The sequence below is a fragment of the Rhinatrema bivittatum genome, chromosome 1 (assembly GCF_901001135.1).
Source record: "Rhinatrema bivittatum chromosome 1, aRhiBiv1.1, whole genome shotgun sequence".
Lineage (NCBI taxonomy): Eukaryota > Metazoa > Chordata > Amphibia > Gymnophiona > Rhinatrematidae > Rhinatrema > Rhinatrema bivittatum.
Genome location: NC_042615.1, coordinates 651,639,381 through 651,666,662, shown reverse-complemented (window position 1 = coordinate 651,666,662; position 27,282 = coordinate 651,639,381). Strand labels below are relative to the sequence as shown.

General features: G+C 44.6%; 1 protein-coding gene across 2 annotated transcripts in view; it reads right to left on the bottom strand.

The window, feature by feature from the left end:
• The window catches only part of TTC37 (tetratricopeptide repeat domain 37), a 539,154-nt gene that overhangs the window by 298,718 nt on the left and 213,154 nt on the right, over positions 1 to 27,282 (bottom strand). For both annotated transcript variants that reach the window (XM_029573103.1, XM_029573110.1), the window contains exons 20-21: positions 12,613 to 12,754; positions 534 to 612 (exon numbers count right to left, since the gene is read on the bottom strand). In XM_029573103.1, coding sequence (XP_029428963.1) covers positions 534 to 612; positions 12,613 to 12,754 — 221 coding nt within the window. The remainder of the gene's footprint in view (positions 1 to 533; positions 613 to 12,612; positions 12,755 to 27,282) is intronic.

Below are 27,282 nucleotides of genomic sequence, written 5' to 3'. Positions count from 1 at the left end.
AAAAAAAAGTCTACTTAAACTACTCATGTAGTGCTCTCCCAGAGAAAAACTCCATCAGATGGGTAGTGAGCTGTGTTACTGTCCTGGTTTGTTTCACTGCAGAGATCAGTCAGCAGAAGCTTGGTGCTTAAGATAAATTTGACTAAAAAATAGTTTAAAGTTCTATATCACAAGCATGAAATAGCCATAAAAATTATCTTCAATTAAAAAACTGGGTGAATGCTTATCTCCAATCATCCATCCAATAGCTGGAGGCAGAGAACACTGGCTATATTGGAATACATGACATACATACAGATGTACATGACATACATACAGATGATATTAAAAAAGAAAAAAACTGCCTCCAACTGCTGAATGAGGGGACTAAATTCACATGTTCTTGACTGGTGAAGCAGAAGGATAAGGACGTCTGGATTACCACAAAGGTGTAAGAGAATTGCAGAGGCATAGTCTTTTTATAAAAACTGGAAAAATCTGGATTAAAATGTATGGAAATTAAAATGCATTTCAAATCACTGTCTGAGACTTACCACTACAGCAGGCAACAACACCAAGAGCATTCCAATACAGATGGCTTCTACTGTCCAGCATTACAGACTTTTTAAGACACTACACAAAAATATGAGATATAAAGGAAAATTAGTTTCTTACCTGATAATTTTTGTTCCTGTAGTAGCACGGATCAGCCCAGACTCCTGGGTTTTGCCCCCCCTCTAGCAGATGGAGACAGAAGTTTACAAAACAAAACTCCGCCTTATATAGGATGGTGCCACCTACAGTCCAGCAGTATTACTCAATGTCAAAGCAGAATGGCTCTCAAAAAACAACCATAACTATGTACAATAACCCTTCAACAAGAAAAAGAAATAACCGGTTCACTTAACCCTCCTAGGAACTGAACCTGTAGAACCACTTGAGGATGGTCTATCCAATTTCTGCAGATCTGAAAACAAATCAATCAATAACTGAGCGGACTCTCCCTTACTTCCATGTGTTACCAGAGCGGGACTCTGGACTGATCCGTGGTACTACAGGAACGAAAATTATCAAGTAAGAAAATAATTTTCCTTTCATGTACATACCCGGATCAGTCCAGACTCCTGGGATGAGATCTGGAGAGGCCCGCTCTAAGCACTGCTTCTCCAAAGCCTCCTTCACCCGGTGCTGAACATCCAGTCTGTAGTGTCTGGCAAAGGTATGCAAAGACTTCCAAGTTTCCGCCCTGCAGATCTCCTGTGGTGAGATCATTTGATACTCCGCCCAAGAAGCCACCTGCGAATGGGGTAGAATGAGCCCGAAGACCAAATGGTACAGGCTTACCACGCAGCAAATATGCCGAGCTTATAGCCTCTTTCAACCAGTGTGAAATCATAAGCTTTAGATGCCATATTTCCTCGTTTCGGATAAGCCCACAGCACAAAAAGATGGTCCGTCATGGGCATTGTTGCGTTCGTAACTTCCAGATAACGCAACAATGCCCGACGAACATCCAGCTTCCGTAAGTCTTTAGACATAGGGTCTGACTGGTCCAAAACGGGAAATGACAGAAGCTCCACTGACTGATTCACGTGAAAAGCAGACACCACCTTAGGAAGAAAGGAAGGAACCGTCCGCAATGATACACCAGAATCCGAAATTCTCAGAAACGGCTCCTTACAGGATAGTGCCTGGAGCTCCAATACCCTGCGAGCAGATGTGATAGCAATAAGAAAAACCACCTTTAACGTGAGATCCTTTATTGTAGCCATTTACAGAGACTCAAAGGGCGCCGTACACAGAGCTGAGAGAACAAAGTTCAAATTCCAAGAAGGACAAGGGTGCCTGATTGGGGGTCCTAAATGCTTTGCCCCCTTTAGGAAACAAGCCACATCGGGGTGAGCAGCCAAAGTCATGCCTTGAATGGAACCATGCAAACAATCAAGAGCTGCCACCTGAAGCCTCAGGGAACTACACGATAAGCCCTTGGCGAGACCGGATTGTAAGAAACCTAAAATATCCGACACCGAAGACCGAGCAGGAACAATCGCCCAGTCCACGCACCAAGATTCAAAGATTCTCCACACACGCACATACGCGAGGTTGGTGGATGTCTTGCACGACCAAAGAAGTGTTGCCACCACAGTGTTCGAATACCCTTTGCTCCTCAGGCAGCACCTCTCAAAAGCCATGCTGCTAGATAAAAGCGATCGACCTCTTCCAAACACACGGGACCTTGATGGAGAAGGTCAGGAGCAGTGGCAACCGCAGGGAACCCGCCACTGCCAGATTGACCAGGTCCGCAAACCAAGGTCATCTTGGCCACTCTGGAGCTACGAGGATGACTTCTGCTGGGTGTATCTCCACTCTCCTGAGCACTTTGCCTATCAGCAGCCAAGGAGGGAAGACGTACAGCAGCATGTCGGTCGGCCAGGGCAGCTACCCCCTTCTGCTCCTGTTTCTCTGCGGCGACCGAAGAAATGCGGAGCCTTGGCGTTCTGAAATGTTGCCATGAGATTCAGGCGGGGTATGCCCAACATGTCACATATGAGCTGGAAAGCTTCGTCTGCGAGCTCCCATTACCCAGGATCAAGGAGGTGCTGACTGAGAAAGTCCACCTGAACGTTGTCGACTCCTGCTATGGGAGACGCTGCAATACTTACTAAATGCTTCTCCGCCCAGCTGATCAGCTGCCGGGCTTCCGTGGCCACTGGCTGGCTCTTGGTTCCCCCTTGGCGATTGATGTAAGCCACCGTGGTCGCATTGTCGGAAAGAATTCTGACTGACTTCCCCTGGCAGAGAAGGCGGAACACTTGCAATGCCAACCACACTGCCCTGGTTTCCAGACAATTGATCGACCACTGAGATTCTTCCTGGGACCATTGTCCCTGCACCAACTTCCTCAGGCAAACAGCTCACCAATCGGAGAGCCTGGCATCCGTGGTCACCACTGTCCATTTGGGCACCTCCAGAGGAACTCCTCTGGATAAGCTGTCCGAGATAAGCCACAAATTGAGACTGGAGAGTGCCATATCCGTAAGAGGGAGAGGTAAATGAACCTGTTCGGAGACTGGATTCCAACGTGAAAGCAACGCTGACTGTAAAGGATGCATATGAGCAAAGGCCCAGGACACCAGCTCCAGGGTGGAAGTCATGGAGCCAAGAACCTGCAAATAATCCCACACTCTGGGGAAATGGTTGGTCAATAAGTCCCGCACTTGTCCTTGTAGCTTGACAATTCGGTCCGAGGTAAGAAACACTCTTCCCTGTTGAGTGTCGAATAGAGCTCCTAAAAAGTCCAAAGACTGGGTGGGGGCACCAGTCGGCTCTTGGCTAAGTTGATCACCCAACCCAGTGATCGCAGGAGTTGAAGCACTTTGCGAATTGCCAACTGGCCGAGCAACTCCAACTTTGCCCGAATTAGCCAGTCGTCCAGGTATGGATGCACCAGGAACCCCTCTCTGCGCAGATGAGCTGCCACCACAACTATTACCTTAGTAAACGTTCTGGGCACGATGGCAAGACCTAAGGGCAAAGCTTGAAACTGAAAATGGCAACCCATCACCGAGAACCTCAGAAACTTCTGGTGGTCGGCTCGAACGCCTATGTGAAGATAGCTTCCGTTAGGTCCAATGATGCCAGAAACTCTCCTTTTCTTACTGAGGCAATGACTGACCGTAACGTCTCCATGCAAAAATGCGGCACCCTGAGGCAGCAGTTTACGCACTTCAAATCCAGAATGGGTCGGAAGGACCCCTCTTTTTTGGAGACTATGAAGTAAATGGAATAACGCCCTTTTCGCTGCTCCGCCTGAGGAACCGGGGTGATGGCGCCGAGTTGCAGAAGGCGTTGCAAGGTATCTTGTACTGCCTGTCATTTCTCTTCGTAACCGCATGGGGAGACCAGAAACCGCTCCGGAAGGCGGTGGGCAAAATCTAAAGCATAGCCTTGATTTATCACAGTAAGGACCCACTGGTCCGACGTCACCTTGACCCATTCCTCGTAAAACAGGGACAATCTGCCCCCGACAGCTGGAACAGAGGAACGAGTCGGCATCCCTTCATTGGGAAGACTTGGCCCCAGATGCGGACTGAGTAGCCCCGGTTCAGCCAAAGCATCGGCCACGAAAGGGCTGAGACCAGGACTATTGGCGACTGAACGCTTGCCGAAAGGAAGAAGCTGGAGCTCTGGACGGACGAAATCTCCGATTCCCTCTGATTGAGACCGTGAAGAAAAGGAGCCCCTCGACTTGGGCCTATCCTCTGGCAGTCTGTGAACCTTGTTCTCCCCCAGGGATTGAATCATATCCTCGAGGTCCTTGCCAGAAAGCAATTTACCCTTGAAAGGTAACAACTCCAGCTGAGCCTTGGAGGAAATATCCGCCGACCAGTTTCTTAACCACAGGAGCCGATGAGTCAAGACTGCCAACACATGGATCTGGCCGAAGTCCATAACAGATCATAAAGTGCATTCGCACTATAAGTGATCGGAGCTTCCAGACGCCCTGCTTGCTGTGCTTCTGCATTGGAAAAACCAGCATTAGCCTGTAACTGCTGAACCCAGCGAAGGCCCGCTCACAAGGCAAAATTGCTGCACATAGCTGCCCACACTCCCAGTGCAGAGACTTCAAAAATGTTCTTGAGCTGCAGCTCCAACTTTCTATCCTGCAGGTCCTTCAGGGCTGTAGCAACGGTAACCGGGATTGTGGTCTTTTTGGTGACTGCGGACACCGCCGCGTCCACCTTGGGCACCCGCAGTTTGTCAATTGCTTCCTCCGGAAGAGGATACAGCTTATCCATAGCCTTGCTAGCTTTCAATCCCAGATCCGGGGTATCCCATTCTCTATATAGCAAGTCTGTGGCAGAAAAGTGAAAAGGAAAGGAAGTAGCCGGGCCCCTCAGACCCAACAACACTGCGTCCATGGCCCCTAGCCTGGACTCCTCTGGTGGCCCATCTATGCCTAGCTCTCCGAGTATGGCAGGGATAAGCGGAGCCAACTCCTTCCTCCTAAACAGACAGACCACCTTAGGGTCGACTCCTTCCACAATGTGAGAGCCTCATGCTGGATCCTGTGGATGTTGATCAGGGTCTGTATCCGCCCCATCGGAGGCTTGCCCTGCGGGACCTGGTCCCCTGGGTCCGTATCCTGACCCGTGGAATCAGTATATCTGTTTGATGAGATCCTGTACGCAAAGGGCGCTTAGCTTTGGAGGACCCAGAGACTCCCTTAGACTTAGACCGCTTTTGAGAAAGAGACTTAAGGCCACTAGAGGAAGTTTTACCCCCAGCCTGCAGCTTCCCTTCCCTCCTAGCTTTAAAAGCCTTATGAAGAAACAAAACTCTGAGAAGAAGGAGGAAGAGAAGGACGACTCAGAAGCCCCCTCGGGGCTATCCTCCGTTGCAGGTGAGAGAGGCTGTAAAGGTTCGCTCCCTCCAGGAAACCCTGGCTGAGGAGAGAGAGGATGCGGGAGAATCCCCTCCCCCATAGCTGCACGAGTCGCTGATCTAAAAGACTCCAAAATGGCCTCTGTTCCCGCACTCAGCGGGAACGGATTTGCTTCAGCTGATCTTGGTGCAGCTAACACCGAAGGAGCTCGGCAGCCTTGCCTTTAACTATTTTCATGGCCCCGGAGGAACCCTCTCCCCCGGGAAGACACATCGAGCACAGCCCCTCCCGAGAAAGAAGCGCACGGGCCGAGCCATATGCGCGGCACACAGACGAGCGCGGCAGCGGGCCTGAGAAAGCTAAAATTCAATTCTGTAAAAAAAATAGAAAAATAATCACGGTCCGCCCAAGTGCAGAGTCAGGGAGGGAAGAGAGCCACAGTGCCGGTGACACTGACAGAAAATGAAAGAAAATCAAAACTTTTTTTTTTTTTTTTTTTTTAAAGACTTGCCCGGCAGTGGTCCACGGTCCTGATTCAGCGGGGTGGAGTGAACCGGGCTCCCCGGTGTCTCACCCAGAGCTGCTAGCTTGGAACAAGCAGGCCCTCGATCTTGTAATGCAGCTACCTAACAACCAGCAGGGGATGGTCCCCTCAGGACCTTACAAACCCCCTGGGAGGCTCAGGACAGAAACTGATCCTTTTTTTTTTTTTTTTTAAATCAAAGTAAAAAGGATTTACCGACCGAAAACTCTCTAAAACTCACAACTCTAACTCCACTAAGCAATCAGCACAGACTGTAGGCCTTGTACCCGCACCATCTGCTGGAGACAGAGAAATACTGCCGGACTGTAGGTGGCATCATCCTATATAAGGCGGAGTTTCCATCTGCTAGAGGGGGGGGGGGGGGGGGCAAAACCCAGGAGTCTGGACTGATCCGGGTACGTACAGGGAATTTATAATTTCCATGGAATAAGCAAATGTTGCTTACCTGTAACAGGTGTTCTCACAGGACAGCAGGATGTTAGTCCTCACATATGGGTGACAACATCAGGATGGAGCCCAATCATCGAAAACTTCTGTCAAAAGTTTCCAGAACTTTGACCAGCCCCTAATGGGCATGCCCAGCATGGCACTAACCCTGCAGTCAGCAGGGGTCCCCCCTTCAGTCTTATTTGAAAGCTACAGGCAGTGCCGAAAAATAAAATAACAAAACGTTACAAACCAAACACCACAGGGCGGCGGGTGGGTTTCGTGAGGACTAACATCCTGCTGTCCTGTGAGAACACCCGTTTCAGGTAAACAACATTTGCTTTCTCACAGGACCAGCAGGATGGTAGTCCTCACATATGGGTGAGTACCGAGCTGAGGATGTCCGAACATGCACCAAATGTACCCAATGGCGTGCAACAGGCACAACAACTGGGGTGGAATTTAGTAGAGGTTATCCTGAACCCCACTGGGTAGGCGGAAGGGTGTTGGTACGTCACGTTGGAAATAGGTTACGCAGGACAGACTGGCCGAAGATGGAATCTTGTCGTCCGGCTTTGTCCAAACAATAGTGGGCTGCGAAAGTATGGAGGGAACTCCAGGTGGCAGCCCTGCAAATGTCAGGAAGCGGCACCGATCCAAGGTGTGCTACTGAAGTCGCCATGGCCCTCACAGAGTGTGCTTTAACACAATCTTGAAAAGGAATGCCTGCTTGCTGATAGCAAAAAGATATGCAGTTCGCTAACCAGGAGGAGAGAGTCTGCTTACCCACAGGTTGCCCTAATTTGTTGGGGTGGAACGAGACGAATAACTGAGTGCTCGTCCTGTGGGCAACTGTACGGTCTAGATAAAAAGCTAAAGCCCGTTTGCAGTCAAGGGTATGCAGAGCCTGTTCCCCTGGATTGGAATGGGGCCTGAGAAAGAAGGTAGGTAGTATGATGGATTGATTAATGTGAAACTCCGAAACTACCTTCGGTAAAAATTTAGGGTGAGTGCGGAGTACCGCCCGGTCCTGCAGGAGGTTAGTGTAAGGCGGATAGGTAACTAGGGCCTGTAACTCACTAACCCTGCAAGCTGACGTGATAGCCAAAAGGAAAATAATTTTCCAAGTGACATATTTTAGATCACAGGAGTGAAGAGGCTCGAATGGTGGTTTCATGAGCCAATCAAGAACCAGGTTAAGGTCCCAAGAAGGGGCCGGATTACGTAAAGGTGGCTTGATGTGGAGCAAGCCCTTCAGAAAGCATGTTACAAGGGGTTGTACTGAGATAGGTACATCCCCGACCCCTTTATGGAAGGCGGCTACTGCACTGACATGCATTCTGATGGAAGATGTCTTGAGACCCGACTGACATTTGCCAGAGATAGTCCAAAAACTGTGGGATTGGACAGGAAAAGGGATCAAGGGACTGAGAAGTGCACCATGAGGTAAAACCTTTTCCATTTATAGGAGTAAGATTTTCTCGTGGAAGGCTTCCGAGAAGCAATCAAGACACGGGAAACTGGGTCTGAAAGGTTAAGCAGTTGAAGGATTAACCTTTCAACATCCATGCCGTCAGGGACAAGGCCTGAAGATTGGGTTGGCGTAGACTCCCGTTGTTTTGAGTGATCAGAAGTGGGTCCTGTCCCAAGGGAATGTGCCTGCGGATGGAGAGATCCTGTAGTACTGGAAACCACACTTGGCATGGCCAGTGAGATGCTATCAGGATCATGGTTCCCTTGTCCTGATGTAACTTCACGAGAGTCTTCGAGAGAAGAGGAAGTGGAGGGAATGCATAAAGCAGACTGCTTGCCAATGAGAGGGAGAATGCATCTCTGGGCTGAGAGCCTTTGCTGCGAATGAGGGAGCAGTAATGGTCAACTTTGTGGTTCTAAGGGGACGCAAAGAGGTCTGTCTGAGGATGACCCCATTGTCGGAAGATGTAGTTTGCTACCGAGGGGTTGAGAGACCACTCGTGCGGTTGGAAGACACGACTCAGCTTGTCTGCTAGAACATTGTCCACTCCCGGCAAGTAGGTGGCCCTGAGGTACATCGAGAGGGAGAGAACTTCCGCCCAAATCTGCGCAGCTTCCTGACACAGAAGGAGGAGCCTGTGCCTCCCTGCTTGTTGATGTACCACATGGCCATCTGGTTGTACGTCTGAATCAGGATGACTTGATTGGAAAGGCAATCCTGAAAAGCTCTGAGAGCATATCGCATTGCTTGAAGCTCCAGGAAATTTATATGGTGTTTGGCTTCCTCTGGAGACCAAAATCTCTGCATCTGCAGTTCGTTCACATGGGCTCCCCACCCGAGGTTGGAAGCGTCGGTGGTGAGAATGACTTGAGTATCTGGCATGTGAAAGGGCAATCCCTGGAGGAGATTGCTCTGATTCTTCCACCAAGCGAGAGACAGATGGAGTGAGTCGGTGATGTGGACAATGGCCGACAGAGGCTAAACAGCTTGAATCCATTGTGACTTCAGAGTCCAATGCATGAGTCTCATGGCCAAGCAGTCCATCGGTATGACATGGACTGAGGACGCCATGTGACCTAGGAGGACGAGAAATTGGCATGCAGTCACAGTATTTTGAGACTGTAACTGGTGAGCGAGAGACACGAGAGTTAACGCTCGTTGTCGAGGTAGAAAAGCTTTTGCCTGCAAGGTGTCCAAGTCTGCCCCAATGAACGACAAGGTTTGAGATGGGACTAAATAGGATTTCCCGTAATTGATGAGAAATCCTAGTGAAATGAGAGTGTGTAGAGTCAAATCGAGGGACGACCGAGCCGCTTGCTGGGTTGGGGTCCTGAGTAACCAGTCGTCCAGATAGGGGTAGACGTGAACACCTTCTTTTCTGAGAAAAGCTGCGACAACTACAAGACATTTGGTAAAGACTCATGGTGCAGATGCCAGGCCGAACGTAAGCACTCGGTATTGATAGTGCTTGGGGCCTACTACAAACCTCAGATATTTGCGATGAATTGGAGTTATCACAATGTGTGTGTATGCATCTTGGAGGTCCAGAGAGCAGAGCCAGTCTCCTCTTTGTAGAAGAGGTAGAAGCGATCCCAAGGTAACCATCTTGAACTTTTCCCGCTGGAGGTACTTGTTGAGAGCACGTAGGTCAAGGATTGGACGAACACCCCCCGATTTTTTGGGGATCAGAAAGTACCGGGAATAGAACCCTAGGCCTTGCTGTGAGTACGGAACAGGTTCTACTGCTCTTGACTGGAGAAGGAGGGAGACCTCTTGTTCCAAAAGAATGGAGTGGTCGGACGTTCTCCACGTCTGCAGAGGTGGGGAGTCCGGTGGCAGGGTGAGAAAGTTCAGATGGTAACCCTGAGCAATGATTGCCAATACCCATTGGTCAGTTGTGATTGACTGCCACATGTTGAGAAAGTGGCACAATCGACCTCCTACTGGTATGTTTGGAAGAGGAATCTGGCTGCTGCTCTCCAAATGGAAGTCAAAAACCTGAAGCAGGTCCTGGCTGGGGAGCGGCTTGTGGTTTCTGCTTTCGGACTTGGCGAGGTTGAGGTTTCTGATAAGGTCTCGTAGTATGGGACCTTGCTGGTGGTGGGTAGGCCTTCCTTGGACGGTAGAAAGACTTCTTAGAGTCCTTCCTGAAGGGCTGTCTTGAGGAGAAGTCTGAAGGCATCGAAGACAGCTGTTTAAGGGTCTCATGATGGTCTTTTAACTCAGCCACCATTCGTTGAATCCGTTCACCGAACAGATTATCTCCCACACACGGCAGGTTGGACAACTGGTCTTGCACCTCTGGGCGAAGGTCAGAAGATTTAAGCCAGGCCCACTGTCTTACTGAAATGGCGGCTGCAGACACTCTGGTAGAGGTGTCGAATATGTCATAAGATGTTCGAATCTCATGTTTTCCTGCCTCAAAACCTTTGTTAACAAGGGTTTGTAGGTGGTCTTGGAATTGATCCGGCAGGGACTCAGATAGATCCTGTATCTGTTTAAAGATGACCCCTATTATATTGGGTCATATAAAGCTGGTAGGCAGCAATTCTGGAGATGAGCATGGCTCCTTGGAACACTCGTCGACCAATGCTGTCTAGGAACTTTTGTTCCTTAGCAGGTGGGGTGGATGAGTGAGGTTTTGACCTTTTCGCCTTTTTCTGAGCTGACTCTACCACAATTGAGTGGTGGTCAAGCTGGGAGTTTTGAAAACCTGGGGCTGACTGAACTAAGTAAGTAGTGTCAGCCTTCCTGTGAACTGGAGCAATTGACCCAGGATTTTCCCAGTTCTTTTTGAGAAGGTCAAGAAGTATTGATGAATGGGAATGGAGGTGATTACCTTGGGGGCATCCAGAAATTGGAGTAACTCCATCATTTGGTGTCTGTCATCCTGTTCCGTCTGAAGTTGAAAAGGAACAAACTCAGACATTTCCTTCACAAAATTTATGAATGAGAGGTCCTCTGGAGGAGAACGCTTTCTACTTTCAGTAGGAGAAGGTGGTGAAGGTAAGTCATCGGTGTCTGTTGAAGTATCATCACCCCAAGTATCATAAGGATCAGCAGACTGTCCTGTAGGACGAGAAGGGGGTTGGATACCTGAAGGCCCCGGGCGAGGCTCTGAAAAAATCGAAGGAATCGCCGGAGGCACTGATGATGGCATGGAAGGCATCAGTGCAGGCATCGATGGCGCCGATGGACGTATCGGCACCAATGGATGAATCGGTGGTGAGGGACATATTGGCATCGATGGCTGAGGTAAAACTCCCAATAGAGGAATGTGAAATGGTGTTTCTCCTCCCGATGAAGCCGTCCTCGGCAAGGGCATCAGAACCATCGGAGACCCAGGATACATTGGTGGAAGGGCGGCCATCAGCGCCTCCATCCTGGACAGCAGCGGTGCCAGCACTGCCAGAATCAGGTCGATGACAGGTTCCACAATCTGTGCCGGTGTCTGTGCCGGAGGACCCTGGAGACGTTGCATCGCCTAGTCGATGGCCTCCTGAACCAGCCGGTCCAGTTCTTCTCGGAGACCTGAAGCAAGCAGCCCCGGCTCCGAAACAGAAGAGGGAGGCAGAGGTACAGCCAGACGGACCACCTTTACAGGCGGAATCATGGCTCCCAAACCTCGATCGGGTGAGGGTGGCCCCGATGACCCGGTCGCAGGAATGGTTGTTGCCTTTCCTGGACGGGGCTTCTTCAACGGTGGCGAGGTCGATGACTTTGCTCCCTCGATGGTCCGAGTCTTGCGATGTCGATGACGATGTCTCTCCCTGCGATCCCCTCGATCCTGAAGGGGAGTAGTGGGTGTCGATGGCCGTGAAGACGTCGATGGTGGTCTGTCACCGGTCGATGGTCAATGCTGGCACGAAGTCGACGGTGCCAGTTCCGATGACGCCGATGCAATGGACGGAGTCGGGGTCTGAGCACGGAAGAGGAGTTCCATCTTCTCCATTCTGGCTCTGCGACCTTTTGGTGTCATGAGGGCACATTTGGTGTAAGTCAGGACATCGTGCTCACGGCCTAAACACATTACACAGACTCCACGGGGTCTGTGACAGACATGGTGCCAGTACAGTCCGGGCACAGACGGAACCCCAACGCCATTGAAAAAAATTGAGCCGCAGTACAGTCAACGGCCAGTAGGCCGCAAGGGCCAAACTCGACAGTAATTGACGGAAAAATGGAGAAAAACTTACCGGAGTACTGAAGTCAAAGAAAAGTTAGAGGAGGGACCCCTGTGGGGCAATTTAACTTTAAATAATTCCGTGAGGAAAATACCTGTCAGGAATCACTTTAGAGCTCCTAAACCGCGAGGCTACTGCTGTGCGGAAAAAAGAAGACTGAAGGGGGACCCCTGCTGGCTGCAGGGTTAGTGCCATGCTGGGCATGCCCAGTAGGGGTCAGTCAAAGTTCTGGAAACTTTGACAGAAGTTTTCAGTGATTGGGCTCCATCCTGATGATGTCACCCATATGTGAGGACTACCATCCTGCTTGTCCTGTGAAAAACATTTTTAACTTTGCAAGAGTACAAGTTTACATTGTTGAAAAAATCTGAAAAAGGAGCCTATGTGCAATTGAATATTCATTCAACAATATCTTTTGCTAGTTCAATAAAAGGTATCACAGCCCATAAAGATTACGGCTATTTATTTATAAAATTTGTAGTCTATTGATCTAAAAAAACACAGCTATGCTGAAAATAAACACATTCATAATAATAAAAAAATATACTAGCCATTTTTTTTAATCTATTGTATTTTTGGAGTAATTCACAACATAGGAATATAGAAAAGAGGGTTGTACCTGTAATGACTTCAACAACTCATTGGATTCACTCATGTTACTCTCCGATGTCGTTAGATGTTGTGCTTGATGAAAGTAGTTTATCCCCAGGTCACACCACAGATTAGCTGAGGACTGCAATTTTAATGCTCGGCCATAACACCTATTAAAAATAGTTATGGTAAACGAACAGGCTAGTGGTTTTCTTAATGTAGTATCATATACATTTTATAACAAATTACATTTATGAATGATCCAGAGTGTTTTCATTCAGACAAACAATCTAGCCAAGTAAGACAGACAAAATAACAATAGGAGATGTTTTTACCCTATTTCTCTCATGCATACTACTATAAAAAAAGGAAAAAAAGCTATTTATTAATTCTTCTATTCCACAAATAACCAATTAATTGTTCAGTGCAGATTTCATAAGAACATAAAAATGCCATACTAGGTCAGACCAAGGATCCATCAAGCCCAGTATCCTATCTTCCACAGCGGCCAATCCAAATCACAAGTACCTGGCAAGTACACAGACATTTTTTTTTTTTTTACATTTTTTATTTTTGCATTTTCAATAATCTTACACCAAACAATTTGTATAATTATACAGATGATTCAACATTCATAACACAGGCATATAATAATTTTTTCCTACAAGTAATATATATGAATATTACAATCATTCTGTTTCTACAGAGGAAATTCCAGGGCATAACAATTTATATTACTGAGTGAATATTTAAGAAATATTTATTACTTTGAGAGAGAGAGGAAGATATCTCTTTCCTCCTCTCAAGCTTATTCAAGAGGATACAATTGGTATTTCTTTTTTTTTATTTTTATTAAATTATAACATTTATTTACAAATGTAATAATCAAGGCATTCAGGTAACATTTTAACCATTTGACAATTCAAATTATACTTTACACAATATATTTTATTTCCTAGTCCACGTCTAGGGGTACGGGTGGAAATCCTAACTGCTGCATGTCACTAATCTTTTTTACAACCCTAGCTCCTTATACAATAAACATCATTTTGGAGACTTGTCCTTTAAGAAGCGTTCCAAGTGAGTGGGGTCAGTAAAAATAAACGTATTATTCTGATATGTAATATGACATTTACAGGGAAATTTTAAGAAATAACTAGCTCCCAGATCAAGAGCCTGTTTTTTTAAATTTAGAAATTGTTTCCTACGCGCTTGCGTAACACGTGAACCATCCAGAAAAATTTTAGTTTTTTGCCCGCAAAATATAAAATCTTTAACTTGAAAATAATTTGAGAAGAATAAATTTTTATCTTTCCTTAAAGAATAAGAGACCAACAATCTAAGGTTATTGAATTTTCCTAAAACCAGATTGCTATCAGCTATCGAATTATTTAATAAATATGTAGTGGAGATATTGTCCTTTGAGAGTGATAAAATTCCTGTGCTGTCAAGATTGTATTATTTGCCTAATAGAAGAATGCTCCAAGTTCAAGAGGGGGGTATGGGCATACTGAATAGTCCTGGAGTCTCCACCTTCTTGGAGGATTCCATGAATAATTTTCATACTAGAGACACTTAATTGGTATCATTTCTATTGCCCCTAACCTAGTCCTGTAGGGGGGGGGGGGGGGCGAATCTTAAAAAATCTGTAACTCAGATGTTTCAAAGAAAACATATTTATGCTCCTAGTATTTAACTTCACACCGACAAGGAAACTTTAAAATAAATCCAGCTCCTCTAAGAAGTACCTCTGATTTAAATTTCAGAAATTCTTTTCGTCTGATCCGAGTAGATCCAGTTAGGTCTGAGTATATCCAGACCTGATACCCATGGAATTTTTCTAATCTGTTTCTCAGAAACAGATACAACACAGTATCTCTTTCTTTAGGAAAGACAAATGATACCACAAGTGTAGCTCTAAGTGTTATATCCGTATCTAAGTACACAGACATTAAATAGATCCCATGCTACTAATGTCAGCAACAAGCAGTAACTATTCCCTATTGATTAACAGACATTTATGGACGTCTCCCTCCAGGAACTTATCCAAATGTTTTATAAACCCAACTACACTAGCTGCCTTAACCACAATCTCTGGCAATGAGTGAGTAAAAAATAATTTACTCTGATTTGTTTTAAATGTGCTACTTGCTAACTTCATGCAGTGCCCCCTAGCTCGTGTATTATCTGATAAAGTAAATAACCATTTCATATTTACCTATTCAAGTCCTTTCATGATTTGTAGACCTCTATCATATCCCCAATCAGCCGTCTCTTCTCCAAGTTGAACCTCTTTAGCCTTTCCTCATAGGGGATCTGTTTCATCCCCTTTAGCATTTTGGTCGCCTTTTTCTGAACTTTCTCCAGTGCAACTATATCTTTTTTGAGATGCTACGACCAGAATTGCACACAGTATTCAAAGTGCAGTCTAACCATTGAGCCATACTATCCTAAATTAATAAAATAGGACATCAAACTAAAATAACTTTGCAAAATACGTTTAGACCAAAAGCATAACACATTCATAAAAGCATGCATACACACAATTAAATTAATTAAAAAAATCATGCATGTCACAAAAAAAAGCTGGAGAAACTGACATTTCAGATAGTAAATATGGGTGATTAGATTATTAGAAATGTAGATATTTGGGCGACTACTAGGTATGAGGATTGCTTGGTAACTTGCCTGCCCGGTGCAAAGGTAGTGGACCTCATGCACCAGCTAGATAAGATTTTACAGAGAGCTGAGAAGGAGCCGACTATCATCATACATGTGGGTACCATTGACATAGGAATGTGCAGGAGGGTAGTTTTGGACATTAAATTTAGATTCTTAGATAGGAAACCGAAATCTGGAACCTCCAGGATTGATTTTTTTCAGAAATGCTCTCTGTTCCACATGCAAGAGGGAGACTGAGCTCCAGAGTCTCAATGCATGGATGAAAAGAAATGTTTTAGAATTGTTAGGAACTGGGAAACATTCTGGGGAAGGGGGAAGCCTTTTCCAACAGGATGGGCTCCACCTTAACCAGGGTGGAATTAAGTTGCTGGCACTAATCTTTAAAAAGGAGATAAGAGTAGCTTTTACACTAAACTAGATGATGGGGGAAAGCCAACAGCTGCTCAGAAGCACATGGTTAAGAATAATGCATCTTTGAAGGATATTAACAAAACAGGGAAGTCAGGCATCCCAATAGAGAGGATGCAATAAATGTTAAAGTTGCTCTACTTAAAGGCACCTGGGCTGACAGAACAAAAAGATTCCAGATTACTCCTGTCAACCGATAAGCAGATTGTTAATACAACCCCCCCCCCCCCCAAAAAAAAAAAACATACTTTGAAATGTCTGTATATAAATGCCAGCAGTCTAACAATTAAGATGAAGGGTCAGAATGTATAGCACTGAAAGAAAATGTAGATATAATTGTTATTTCAAAGATCTAGTAAAACGAGGATAACCAATGGGACACTGATACCAGAGTACAAATTATATCACAATGATGGATGGATCAAAATGATGGAGGGGTGGCACTATATGTTAGAGAGGACATAGAATCAAACAGGAAAAAAAAGCTTGCAGTAAACAAAATACACCACAGAATATTTAGGGATAGATATTCCATATGAGAAGGGGAACAGAATAGCAGTGGGGGTGTACTATCGTTCACCTGGCCAGAATGAACAGACTATGAAATGCTAACAGAAATTAGGAAGCTAACAAATTAGCAACATTGTAATAATGGATGATTTTAATTACTCCAATTATGACTGGATAAATGTCACATCACGACATACTAAGGAGGTAAAATTCTAGATGAAATAAATAACTGTCATGGAGCAACTGGTACATAAATCAACAAAAGGAGGAGATATTTTAGACCTAATCCTTAGTGGAACACACAATTTGATGTGAGAGGTAACAGTTTTGGGGTCATCTGGCAATAGTGATCAAAAAATGATCAAATTTTATTTGATAATTGGAGGAAGGACACTAAGGAAATCTACTGTGAGAGCACTTAACTTTCAAAAAGAGAGACTATGATAAACATGACTAAAATGGTTAGGAGAAAATGAAAAGGAGAAAATGCAAAGGATTAGAATTTGCACCAGGTGTGAACATTGTTTAAAAACACCATCTTGGAAGCCCAGATAAGATGTATTCCATTCCAGTAAAACAGTAGAAGAAAGGCCAAGTGTCTGCTTGCATGGTTAAAAGGTGAGGAAAGAAAAGCTATACCAGGCAAAAAAACATCTTTCAAAAAATGGAGAAGAGATCTGAATGAAGAAAATAGGAAATAACATAAGCAATGACAAGTTAAATGCAAAGTATTGATAAGAAAGGCTAAGACAGAATTTGAAAAGAAGCTTACAATGGAAGCAAAAATTCAAACTTTTTCAGGTATATTCAAAGCAAGATGCCTGCAAGGGAGTCAGTGGATCATTAGATGATCGAAGGGTAAAAGGGGCATTAAGGGAGGACAAAGCCATAACAGAGAGATTAAATTAACTCTTTGCTTTGGTCTTTATTAATGCCAGAAGTGATATTTAAAGCTGATGATTCAGAGGAACTGAAACAAATCTCAGTGAACCTGGAAGATGTAATAGGGCAAAGTGACAAAGAGTAGCAAATCACCTGGCCAGATGTTATATATCAGAGTGCTGAAAGAACTGAAAAATGAAATTGCAGACCTATTAGCAATCTGTAACCTATCATTCAAATCAGCTACAATACCTGAAGATTGGAGGGTGACCAATGCAACATCAGGTTTGGTTTTTTTTTGTTTTGTTTTTTTATGTTTCCAGGGGTGATCCAGGAAACTTCAGACCAGTGAGCCCATCAGTGACAGGAAAAAAAGATTGAAACTATTACTGAACATAGTTTAATGGGACAAAACCAACAAGGATTTAGCCAAGAGAAGTCATGCATATAGGGAAGAGCAACCCAAATTATTGCTACTCTATGCAAGGTTCCACATTAGGAGTCACCCAAGGAAAAGAGCTAGGCATCATTATGGATAATATGTTGAAATCCTCTGCTCAGTGTGTTGTGGCAGCCAAGAAAGCAAATAGAATGCTAGGAATGGAAAATAAAAGAGAGATCATTATAATGCCTCTATACTCACTCCATGGTGAGACCGCACCTTTAAAATTGCATGCAATTATGGTCATCGCATCTCAAAAAAGATATTAGGGAGGGAGGGGTAGGAGGGGAGGGACGTCTATCAAATACCTGGGGAATAACGAACTGTAGTTTACAAGATGTATACAGTCATGTTTCAATATGAAAAAATGGGCGAAAGACGGGTATAGAGTTGTAAGTGGTTATAAAAACCACAGGGGGTTCAGACACATGACTTTGTATTTGGTTAATGAAAAACATTGATGTATAGGCCTTTTGGTCTTGTGGCTCACTATTCCCTTGTATTTGGTGTGGTGTTTTAGAGTATGAATGTGTGTGTGTGTGTGTGTGTGTGTGTGTGTGTGAGAGTGTATGTATTTTAGGACACATTTCCAAAATTGTTTAAAAAGCTGTGATAATAAAATTGTGTACTTTTCTCTTACATATCTGTGTGATCATAACCTTATTCTTCCTGATGTTCACAATAAAAATGTTTATGCATTTAAAAAAAAAAAAAAGATATTGCGGAATTAGAAAAGGTACAGAGAAGTGCAACCAAAATGATAAAGAAGATGAAATGATTCCTCTATGAAAAAAGAGATTATGACCCTTCAGCTTGGAGAAGAAACAGCTGAGGAGAGATATAAGAAGTCTATAATATGAGTGGAGTGGAATGGGTAAACCTGAATTGGTTGCTTACTCTTTCGAAAAGTACAAAGACTAGTTGACACACATTGAAGTTACTAAATAATACAATTAAGACAAATAAAAGAAAATATTTTTCACTCAATGCATAAACTCTGAAATACATCGCCAGAGAATGTGGTAAAATCTGTTAGTGTAGCTGGGTTTAAAAGCAGGAATAAGCAGCATGGAATCTTGTTGACCTTTTGGAATCCTGCCAGGTACTTGTGACCTGGATTAGCCATTGTTAGAAACAGGATACTGGGCTAGGAGGACCTTTGCTCTGACCCAGTATGGCAAACTTGATGTTCTTATGTTTTTATAATAAGTAGATTTTAAGCCTATACCAAAAAGAGTGGAAGAAGTCAAAAGCTAGATAGATAAAATAAAGGATAATTTAATTAGCAATATTCAAGGCAAAAAGAGGAGTAATGGGGTAAGAGCAGAGGAGGAAAAAGTAGAGTAAATTGGAAATTAAGCATTAGAAAGATTAATTTTTTAGCTCTTCAATTAAAGCATCAAAATAGTGTAATATTGATAGATCATGTCATTTGTTAACCACCAAATCATAGGAGCTTCTCTAAAGCTCTGGAATTTTCTTACAATTCATGTGCTAATAGCAATATTAGACCCACCGGACTTAACCTTTTCTTCAGTTTTGTTTTTTGTTTTTATCTTGCGACTGATAGAAAGATAGGCATTTAAGTTGCTATTATATTCATCACTAAGACAACATACATTCTAACACTTTAGGGTCCTCTTCACACAGGAACCTGGATCCTTTTCATGCTTACTTATTTAAATGATTATTTGGTTGCCCATATGGATAAGGGCAATCTTGCTGACCACCTAATTTCTGAAGACCTTTAGAAAATTAACTATAATATCTAGCTCAAAAAGGTTAGTATAAATGGCAATTTGTCTTTTGGAGAAATCAAGGGCCTTGAGAGCAGAGTTTATGTGAATTAACAGTTCAATTTGGATGCACCTTTGGTCACAGCAATTCATAAATCTGGAATTTAGAAGGGTAAGTTCCTGGCTCAAACTGAAGTGGGACTGCCAGCATGTCAAATGATTTGGATATGATCCTAGAGGTTCTGAGTGGTGTGGACTATTGTCTTCTTGGTGTTTACTAGGCTTGTCTTATTTGGAGACAATCTAAAAATCAAAACGCCACAAAAACTGTCCTAGATGGCAAACCACATAAAAATAGGTACAGTACAAAGCAAAGTCAAAGGCGATCATTGTATGCACACTCAGTGTGAGGGGACACACACCACCAACAAATTAATATTGATCACAACCTGGAGTGTTAGTGGGAGTTTACCCTGACAACTCAATCATCCATCCCTGGCCCAATAAGGGTACCGTGCGTACTAAATAACATTCAAGTCAATGGTAGTAGAATACATGTCAATTTTTTAAAGCATAAGTTTTTTAAATTGCAAATAAATATTCTTAAAGGCAAAGAGTAGAAAATCACATAGAAATAAGAGAACCCAAATCCAAACGTCAGCTGGCATTTCAGATCTCCTGCATCAGTGGGACTTATCTTAAACAAAGAATCATCTTGTGTAATCGCTCTGACCAGATCCAACAATCTCCATGTGGAAAAGGCAATTTGTTTTGGTACTGAGATGTACTTGCACCAAAGAGAAAGTGTGACCTGAATCAGAAAGGCAGAGCAAGTACTTTGGCAAATGCTATGGGCTTGCAAGAAAACAGATCCAACGTGCTCTCTTGACACCATTTCTAGTTGATGACTTTCTAGACTAAACTAATATGTCTACAAGTTCTCTAGGGAAATTGAGACCTGCAATTACTGAGCTCTCAACATCCAAGCTGGAAGATTGAGAATAGAAACGCTGGGATGATAAAGCATCCTCCTGTCTTAACTTAGGGTCTGCCCCCAGATGTATGGAAGGACTGCAGGAAAGTTTATGATATGCACAAACTAAATCTATCTGGGCTACGCTGGAGCTATGAAGATCAGATGAGCGTGATCATGCACTATTCTAGCAATGAATATTGGCAGAAAAGCATACAAGAAGCTAGTCCCCCAATTAAAGAGGAAAGCGTCCTGAGCTGGTCTGAAATCGTTTGGCAGAACTGAGCAAAATTGATTTAGTTTTCTGTTCTGAAGCAAAAAGGACTATCAGTGGTAGACCCCATAAGCCAAAAAGTTTTTCAACAACTGATTTCTGAGTAGACCTTTCATGTAGATAAAATACTCTGCTGAGTTAATATACCATAGTGTTGAAGATCCTCGCAAGGTAGGTGGCTTGTAGGACAGCTTGATTCCTGGCTGTCTAGTTCCAAATCTTTAGTATATCCTGGCAGAAAGGTCATAATCTTGTGCCTTCCTGTTTGTTGATATACGACATGGTGACTTGGTTATCTGTTCTGATCAGGATGTTTCTGTCCTGAAGATGTGTGAATGCTGCCAGAGCATACCTTACTGCCCTTAAAGCCAGTAGGTTGATTTGAAAATGGCTTACTTCAAGAAACCAAATGCCCTGAATTCCAAAGGATCCCATGTGAGCTCCTCGTCCTTTAGTGGATATGTTAGTCGCCAATGTTACTTGATGTGGAAGTATGTGAAGAGGAGTTCCATCCTGGAGAACTCAAGGTTGTAATAACCACTGAAACTCTCGATTCAGGTCCAATGGAACCTGTATTACAGTCGACAATAGTGATCCCATTGAAGGTAATGAATATGAAGGTGGGTCAGCGGGACTACATGGATGACTGCCGCCATATGTCTCAAAACCACCATGAGTGCTCTGGCTGTCAAGCACAGAGAGGACAGTATGTTGTGGATGAGCAACCTGAAGGCAGAAACTCTCTCTCATAGTGAGTCTATCCAAGCCCCTGAGTAGGCACTAGATTTGATTTTTCGAAGTTGATTAGAATCCACAAGTGCTCTAAAAAACAAATCATCTTGTGCAGGGAAGAAAGCAGAGTTGCTTATCAGTAACAAATGTTCTCTGATGACACCAGTCCTCACACATGGGTGACATCATCGAAGAGAGCCCGGCATGGAATTTTGATCTCAAAGATTCTAGAGCTTTCAAACATGTCCTTCTAAGCTTGTGCAGCTGTACTTAACATCCTGGCCCCTAGGTAGAGTCCCTCAGTCCATGATATTTATTTATTTATTTATTTTTATTTTTTCTATACCGATGTTCCTGTATACAATACATATCGCACCGGTTTACATGGAACTGAACTGTCGCCTCAGGGCGTAATACATTATAACAAGTTGACATATAACTTAAAGGAGAACATTCATGAACAAGGTAAACTGAAGCAGGGAACAAAAACTATGTACATTCAGGGTATGCATAGGTGATACTGGGTACACAATCAGAAAGGGTATGTAAAGTGATAAAGATGACGTCTGACTCTTAATCAAGTTTTAGCTCTCCGGGTATGTAAAGTGATATAGATAAGGACTGTCTTTTCATCAGGTTTGAGCTCTCGGGTATGAACAGGTGATACAGGGTACACAATCTGAAAGGGTATGTAAAGTGGTGGAAGTGGTGTGGGAACAGTCTGTCTCTTCCTCCAGTTTTAGCTCTCGGGGAAGGCTTGGGTGAATAGCCAAGTCTTTAGCTTCTTTTTGAAAGTTGCTATGCACGGTTCTTGGCAGAGGTCTGGCAGAAGCTTGCTCCAAAGGAGCGGACCTGCCGTGGACAGGGCTCGTTTCCTGAGTGAAGTTGTGGTCGGGTGGGTGTGCAGCATGTTTTGGTATGCACTTCTGATCGGTCTCTTTGAGGTGTGCTGTTGTAGTTGAAAAGATAGTTTGAGGGGAGAGATGTTGTGAAGGGCCTTGTGAATCATCATGAGTGCTTTAAAGAGTATCCTGAATTTTATAGGCAGCCAGTGAAGGTTCTGAAGGATAGGGGTAATGTGTTCTCTCTTTTTGGTGTTGGTGAGGATTCTAGTCGTCGCATTCTGGGCCATCTGAAGTGAAGTGGTTTGATGGTGTTGGCGGGCAGGCCCAGGAGGAGAGAGTTGCAGTAATCTAGTTTAGGGAGGATGATAGATTGTAGGACCAGTCGGAAATCTCGGAAGTGTAGGAGTGGTTTTAATTTTTTTAATACCTGTAATTTGAAGAAGCATTCTCTGGTGGTGTTGTTTACAAACTTGCTGAAGTTGAGTCGGTTGTCTAGGAGCACCCTGAGGTCTCTTACTTGCAGCGTGTGGTCAATCGGTGTGCGGGAGAGTTGGGAAGAGGTCGGCTGGTTGACCAGGGTGCCATTATCTGGAGCTATTATGAGGATTTCTGTTTTGCTGGTGTTTAGTACAAGGTTGAGGCTATAGAGCAAGTTGTTGATTTCTGTGAGGCAGCTGTTCCAGTAAGACCATGTTTTATGGAGTGATTCAACTATCGGGATGAGGATCTGTATGTCATCCGCATATAGGAAATGAGTTAGCTTGAGGCTGGATAGTAGATGGCATAGAGGGAGGAGATAAATGTTGAATAGTGTCGGTGAAAGGGATGATCCTTGTGGTACTCCGGTGCTTTGATCTGATAGGGTGTGATTCTTTGTTGTTAATCTTAACCTTGTAGTGCCTGTTTTCAAGGAAGGATATGAACCAGTTGAGCGCCACTCCTGTTATGCCGATGTCTGCAAGGCGCTGGATGAGACACGAATGGTTGACAGTATCAAACGCTGAGGAAAGGTCTAGTAGTGCGAGAAGGAAAGGTTGACCTTTTTCCTGATTAATGAGGATGGAGTCTGAGAGGGAAGTTAGTAGTGATTCTGTATTCAGTGATTTTCGGAAACCGAATTGGTTTGAGGTGAGAATGTTGTTTTCTTCCAAGAAGTCAGATAGTTGTCTGTTTACAACCTTCTCCATGATTTTAGCGATCATTGGAAGGTTAGCAATGGGTCTAAAATTGGCTGGGTTAGTGGGTGGTAGGTTGGTAGGTTGGGTTTTTTAAGGAGGGGTTTGAGAATTGCCAGTTTAAATTGGTCTGGGACTTGGCCTTGAGATAGTGAGCAGTTTATGATGTCCGCAATGGGTTTGGCGATGGTGCTAGGAATGGAGAACAGCAGATGGGAAGGGATGTGATCAGATGGGTGAGAAGAGGGCTTCATCTTCTTGAGAATGTTTTCTATTTCTAGTGCAGACGTCAACTCTAGGGTGGCAAGTGATGCTGGGTTTGTGTTACATTGCTGAGAGGTTGTGTGTGAGTGTTGTGGGCCGGTGGTGGATGAGGAGTTTAGTTGAGGAGGGGAAGGCCCCTTGAGTGGTGCGATGAGGGTGTCGATTTTGTTCTCAAAGTAGATCGCCAGTTCATTGGCTTTGTTTGAAGCTTGTGCGTCTGGTATTAGGGCTGTAATAGGTTTTGTGAGGGCTGATACATAAGAGAACAGAGCTCTGGAATCAAAGATAAAGTGATGGATCTTTTTTGAGAAGAATTCTTTCTTGGTTCTATTGATGCAGTTTCTGTATGCATTGAGGCAGGATTTATAGGACTGGAGAGTAGCTGTGGACGGGTTTTTACGCCACCTGTGTTCCTTGCATCTGAGGTCTTGTTTGAGTGACTTCAACTCGGGGGTAAACCAGGGTTTCCTGTTGTCTTTGTCCGGACGGAGCATTTTTGTAGTCGTGGGGCATAGTTGGTCTGCCACCCTGTTTGTAATGTTACTCCAAGAAGTCGTGGCAGAGTTAATATCCGAGAGATCCAGTTGCAATAATTCCTTGGATAGATGAGAGCTGAGAAGTTCGCCGGAGCAGGGTTTCCTGGTGGAGACTGATATCACGTGTGTATCTAGAGGAGGGTGTTCCCTGATTTCTAGTGCCGTGAAGATAATTCTGTGGTCTGTCCAAGGGACGGGTAGGCATATTGGGTTGGTGATGGGTGAAATTCCTTCGTTGATGAAGATGAGGTCCAATGTGTGCCCTGCCTTGTGGGTGGGATCGTTAACGATCTGTCTAAAACCCATGTGGCTGAGAGAGGAGAGCAGGGTTTCGCAATTGGAGGAGCGAGGTTGGATGTCCACGTGAAGGTTGAAGTCTCCCAAAATTATTGCTGGTTTTCCCGTATTAAGATGTTTGGCGACGAGTTCTATTATGGGGGAAGGGTCTGCTTCGAGTATTCCAGGGGGGGGTGTAAATTAATCCGATTAGAAGGTGTTTAGATTTAAAGAAGGCAAATTCCAGGTTAGATGATGTAGAAGAGGCCTGTAGGGTCAGTCCTAAACCTTTTTTGACTGCAAGGAGCAGACCTCCTCCGCTTTTTTTGATCCTTGGAATAGAAAGGAAGTCGTAGGCTTGGGTGGGGAGCTGATTTAAGAGAACTGTGTCTGTGGTTTTTAACCAGGTTTCTGTGATAGCACAGATGTCTGGTTTAGTTTCGGTGAGGAGGTCGTTGAGGATGTGCGATTTTTTGGCGATGGATTGTGCATTGAATAGAGTGAGTGAGAAAAGTGCCAGGCCCAGTGTTTGTGTGAGGGGCGATATTGAAATGGGGTTAGTCCTCTGTTGGCGATTGTGTGAGTGCATGACGGGTTTAGGTAGTCTCTTCAAGTGGTTAAACATGATGGGAATGTTGAAGGAACGCATGGTTGATAGGTGTGAGGGCAAGGCAGGAACGGGTCTTACGAGTGAAGCAGGTGCTGAGGGTGCCTGATTCTGTGGTTGTTGTCTGCGCTTTGTAGCTTCTAAAATTGCTGGAATCCCCAGAGTGTTGAGGAACTGGAGGATGGGAAGCAGAGGAAGCGAAGAGAAGTTGAGCAGGATTGTAGGCAGAAGGCTCCACGAGGGGCTCCACAAAGGGGCTCACAAAGGGGCCTGCTCCTTTGGCGCGCGGCGCTGAACAGAGCACCGATTTAAAGCCCCGCTGGGCCGGCTCTGATTGGATGTGCTGGCGAGTGGGCGGGACTTGGTAGTCTCGGCGCGTTTTTTTTTCCCTTTGCAGTTATTTTTCTACTCGGATTTGGTCGCGCTGTCGGCGCTGAGGCCGCCCGGATGGGGAGAGAAGTTAACTGACCTTCCCCCGGCGGGGCTCGGCGCCGATTGCGCAGGCCCTCCCCAGCAATTGCAGCAGCTAATACATTGAGAACCAATTCCCAGGGGAGGTTGATGGGTTTTGTGAGGACTGTCATCCTGCTGTTCTTGAACATCTGTTACAGGTAAGTAACTCTGCTTTCTCCAAACACAGGCAGGATGGTAGTCCTCACACATGGGTGAATCTCTAGCTAGAGGCTGTGGAAACAGGACAAAGCGGGAAACCCCACAGTGCTGAAAGCACCACCTTTCTCTCATTTGCCTATGAGGCACCTGACCCAAAAATGTGTCTAGGTGGGAAAAGAGTTGGGTTCTACAAAAAAAAAAAAAAGACAGACAGACACATAACCCCAGTATGTAACAGAAGCACTTAAGGCAGAGTCGTGATGTGAAATCCAGCAAGAAGCATACTGTGCCTCATGGAAATATAACAGTGATGGTTTCAGATCAGCAAAACCTGACAAGCAAAATAGGTCTAAATCCTCCTTTATACAGGAAAAGATCTAGAAAATCAACTAACACAAAAACTCTTGGACAAAGATCACACAGTTTCCTTTAGTGTCACAAAGCCATCGAAAAATCCAACTGAAACCAGAAAGCCCTCTGGAAAGAAACTGTGGGCCACTAGCCTCTAAAGGTCAGAATGCACTTGCCGAAGCAAGCCCAATGATTGGCTGATAGGCACAGTGGGCAAAAAAACCCAAGCAACACTTGGAAGATGAAGAGGCAACAGTGGTCAGGTCTGTGGCAGACTTTACCTGCCAAAGTACCAGACAGATCTGACCACCCAGGACAGATGTCAAGAGTGTCAGGGAATGAAAAGCAAGCTTGGAACAGAATCACAAGCCCAAAAATCCCTGAGTCCCTGAAGCTCACCTATGCTCCACTCTGTCAAGGGTGGGCCTAGTCATCCTGTCCACAGTATAGCTCAGGTGAGCAGGGAGGCACTTTAGTCAACCCAATGAAGTATGAAAAGTTAAAGGCAGTAATGGTCAGAACGTGGTGAAAAAAACAGGGAAAAAATGGTATACCAATCCCTGCAGGTATACACTAAAGCAGCGGTTCTCAACCGGTGTGTCACGAAGCACCAGCAGGTGTGTCGCTCACCCACTACTCTTCTCCCCCCCCCCCCCCCCATTTCATCTCAGCGAGACAAACACTGCTGCCGTTCTTGCCCGGGCTATCAGCACATTCAAGCGCCAAGGGGAATGGCAGCAGTGTTTGTGGAAGCCGGCAACAGGAACATGATATTTTCTTCTTCCCGCCCCTGTGGCCCAGAAGAGGAAGGGATGTTTACTGGGCACGCGGGAAGAAAAGGCCATGCATGCATGCTGCTGCAGAAATCACATCCCAAGGCTCTGCAATCAACGTGGCACTGAGCAGTCAGCTGAGAATGTGGCCACTGGGATTTCCTGCCGCTCGGTGGTTGGGGGAAATCAATCCATTAACTGCCCGGACCCAGAGCTAAAGATCGGTGCTGGCTGGCCACTTTAGCTGTTAGAAATATTTTATTGGTGTTTGGAGAATTTTTAATAATTTTGGAATTTTATTTTTTTTTTAATTTTCTCTTTATTAAATTTTCAAATAATTACAAAGCATTTCATCTTTGCACAGAAATACGGAAAATAAAATTATACACAATAATAATAGTTCAATTCATATATAAGAAATATTTCCTTAATTATAGTCCACTAGTCTTTAAGTGAAGGGGCGGATAACAAAAGGAAGCCAATTTACTCAAAGGAGAAAAAAAACCCATCAAAGAAATTGCCATTAGCTTGCACTATTTCAATCCCATTTACATTATTGCTAAGATATTGGACTAACTGTTGGTGATGATACTCTCAACAACCGATTCTGGGAGTCTATC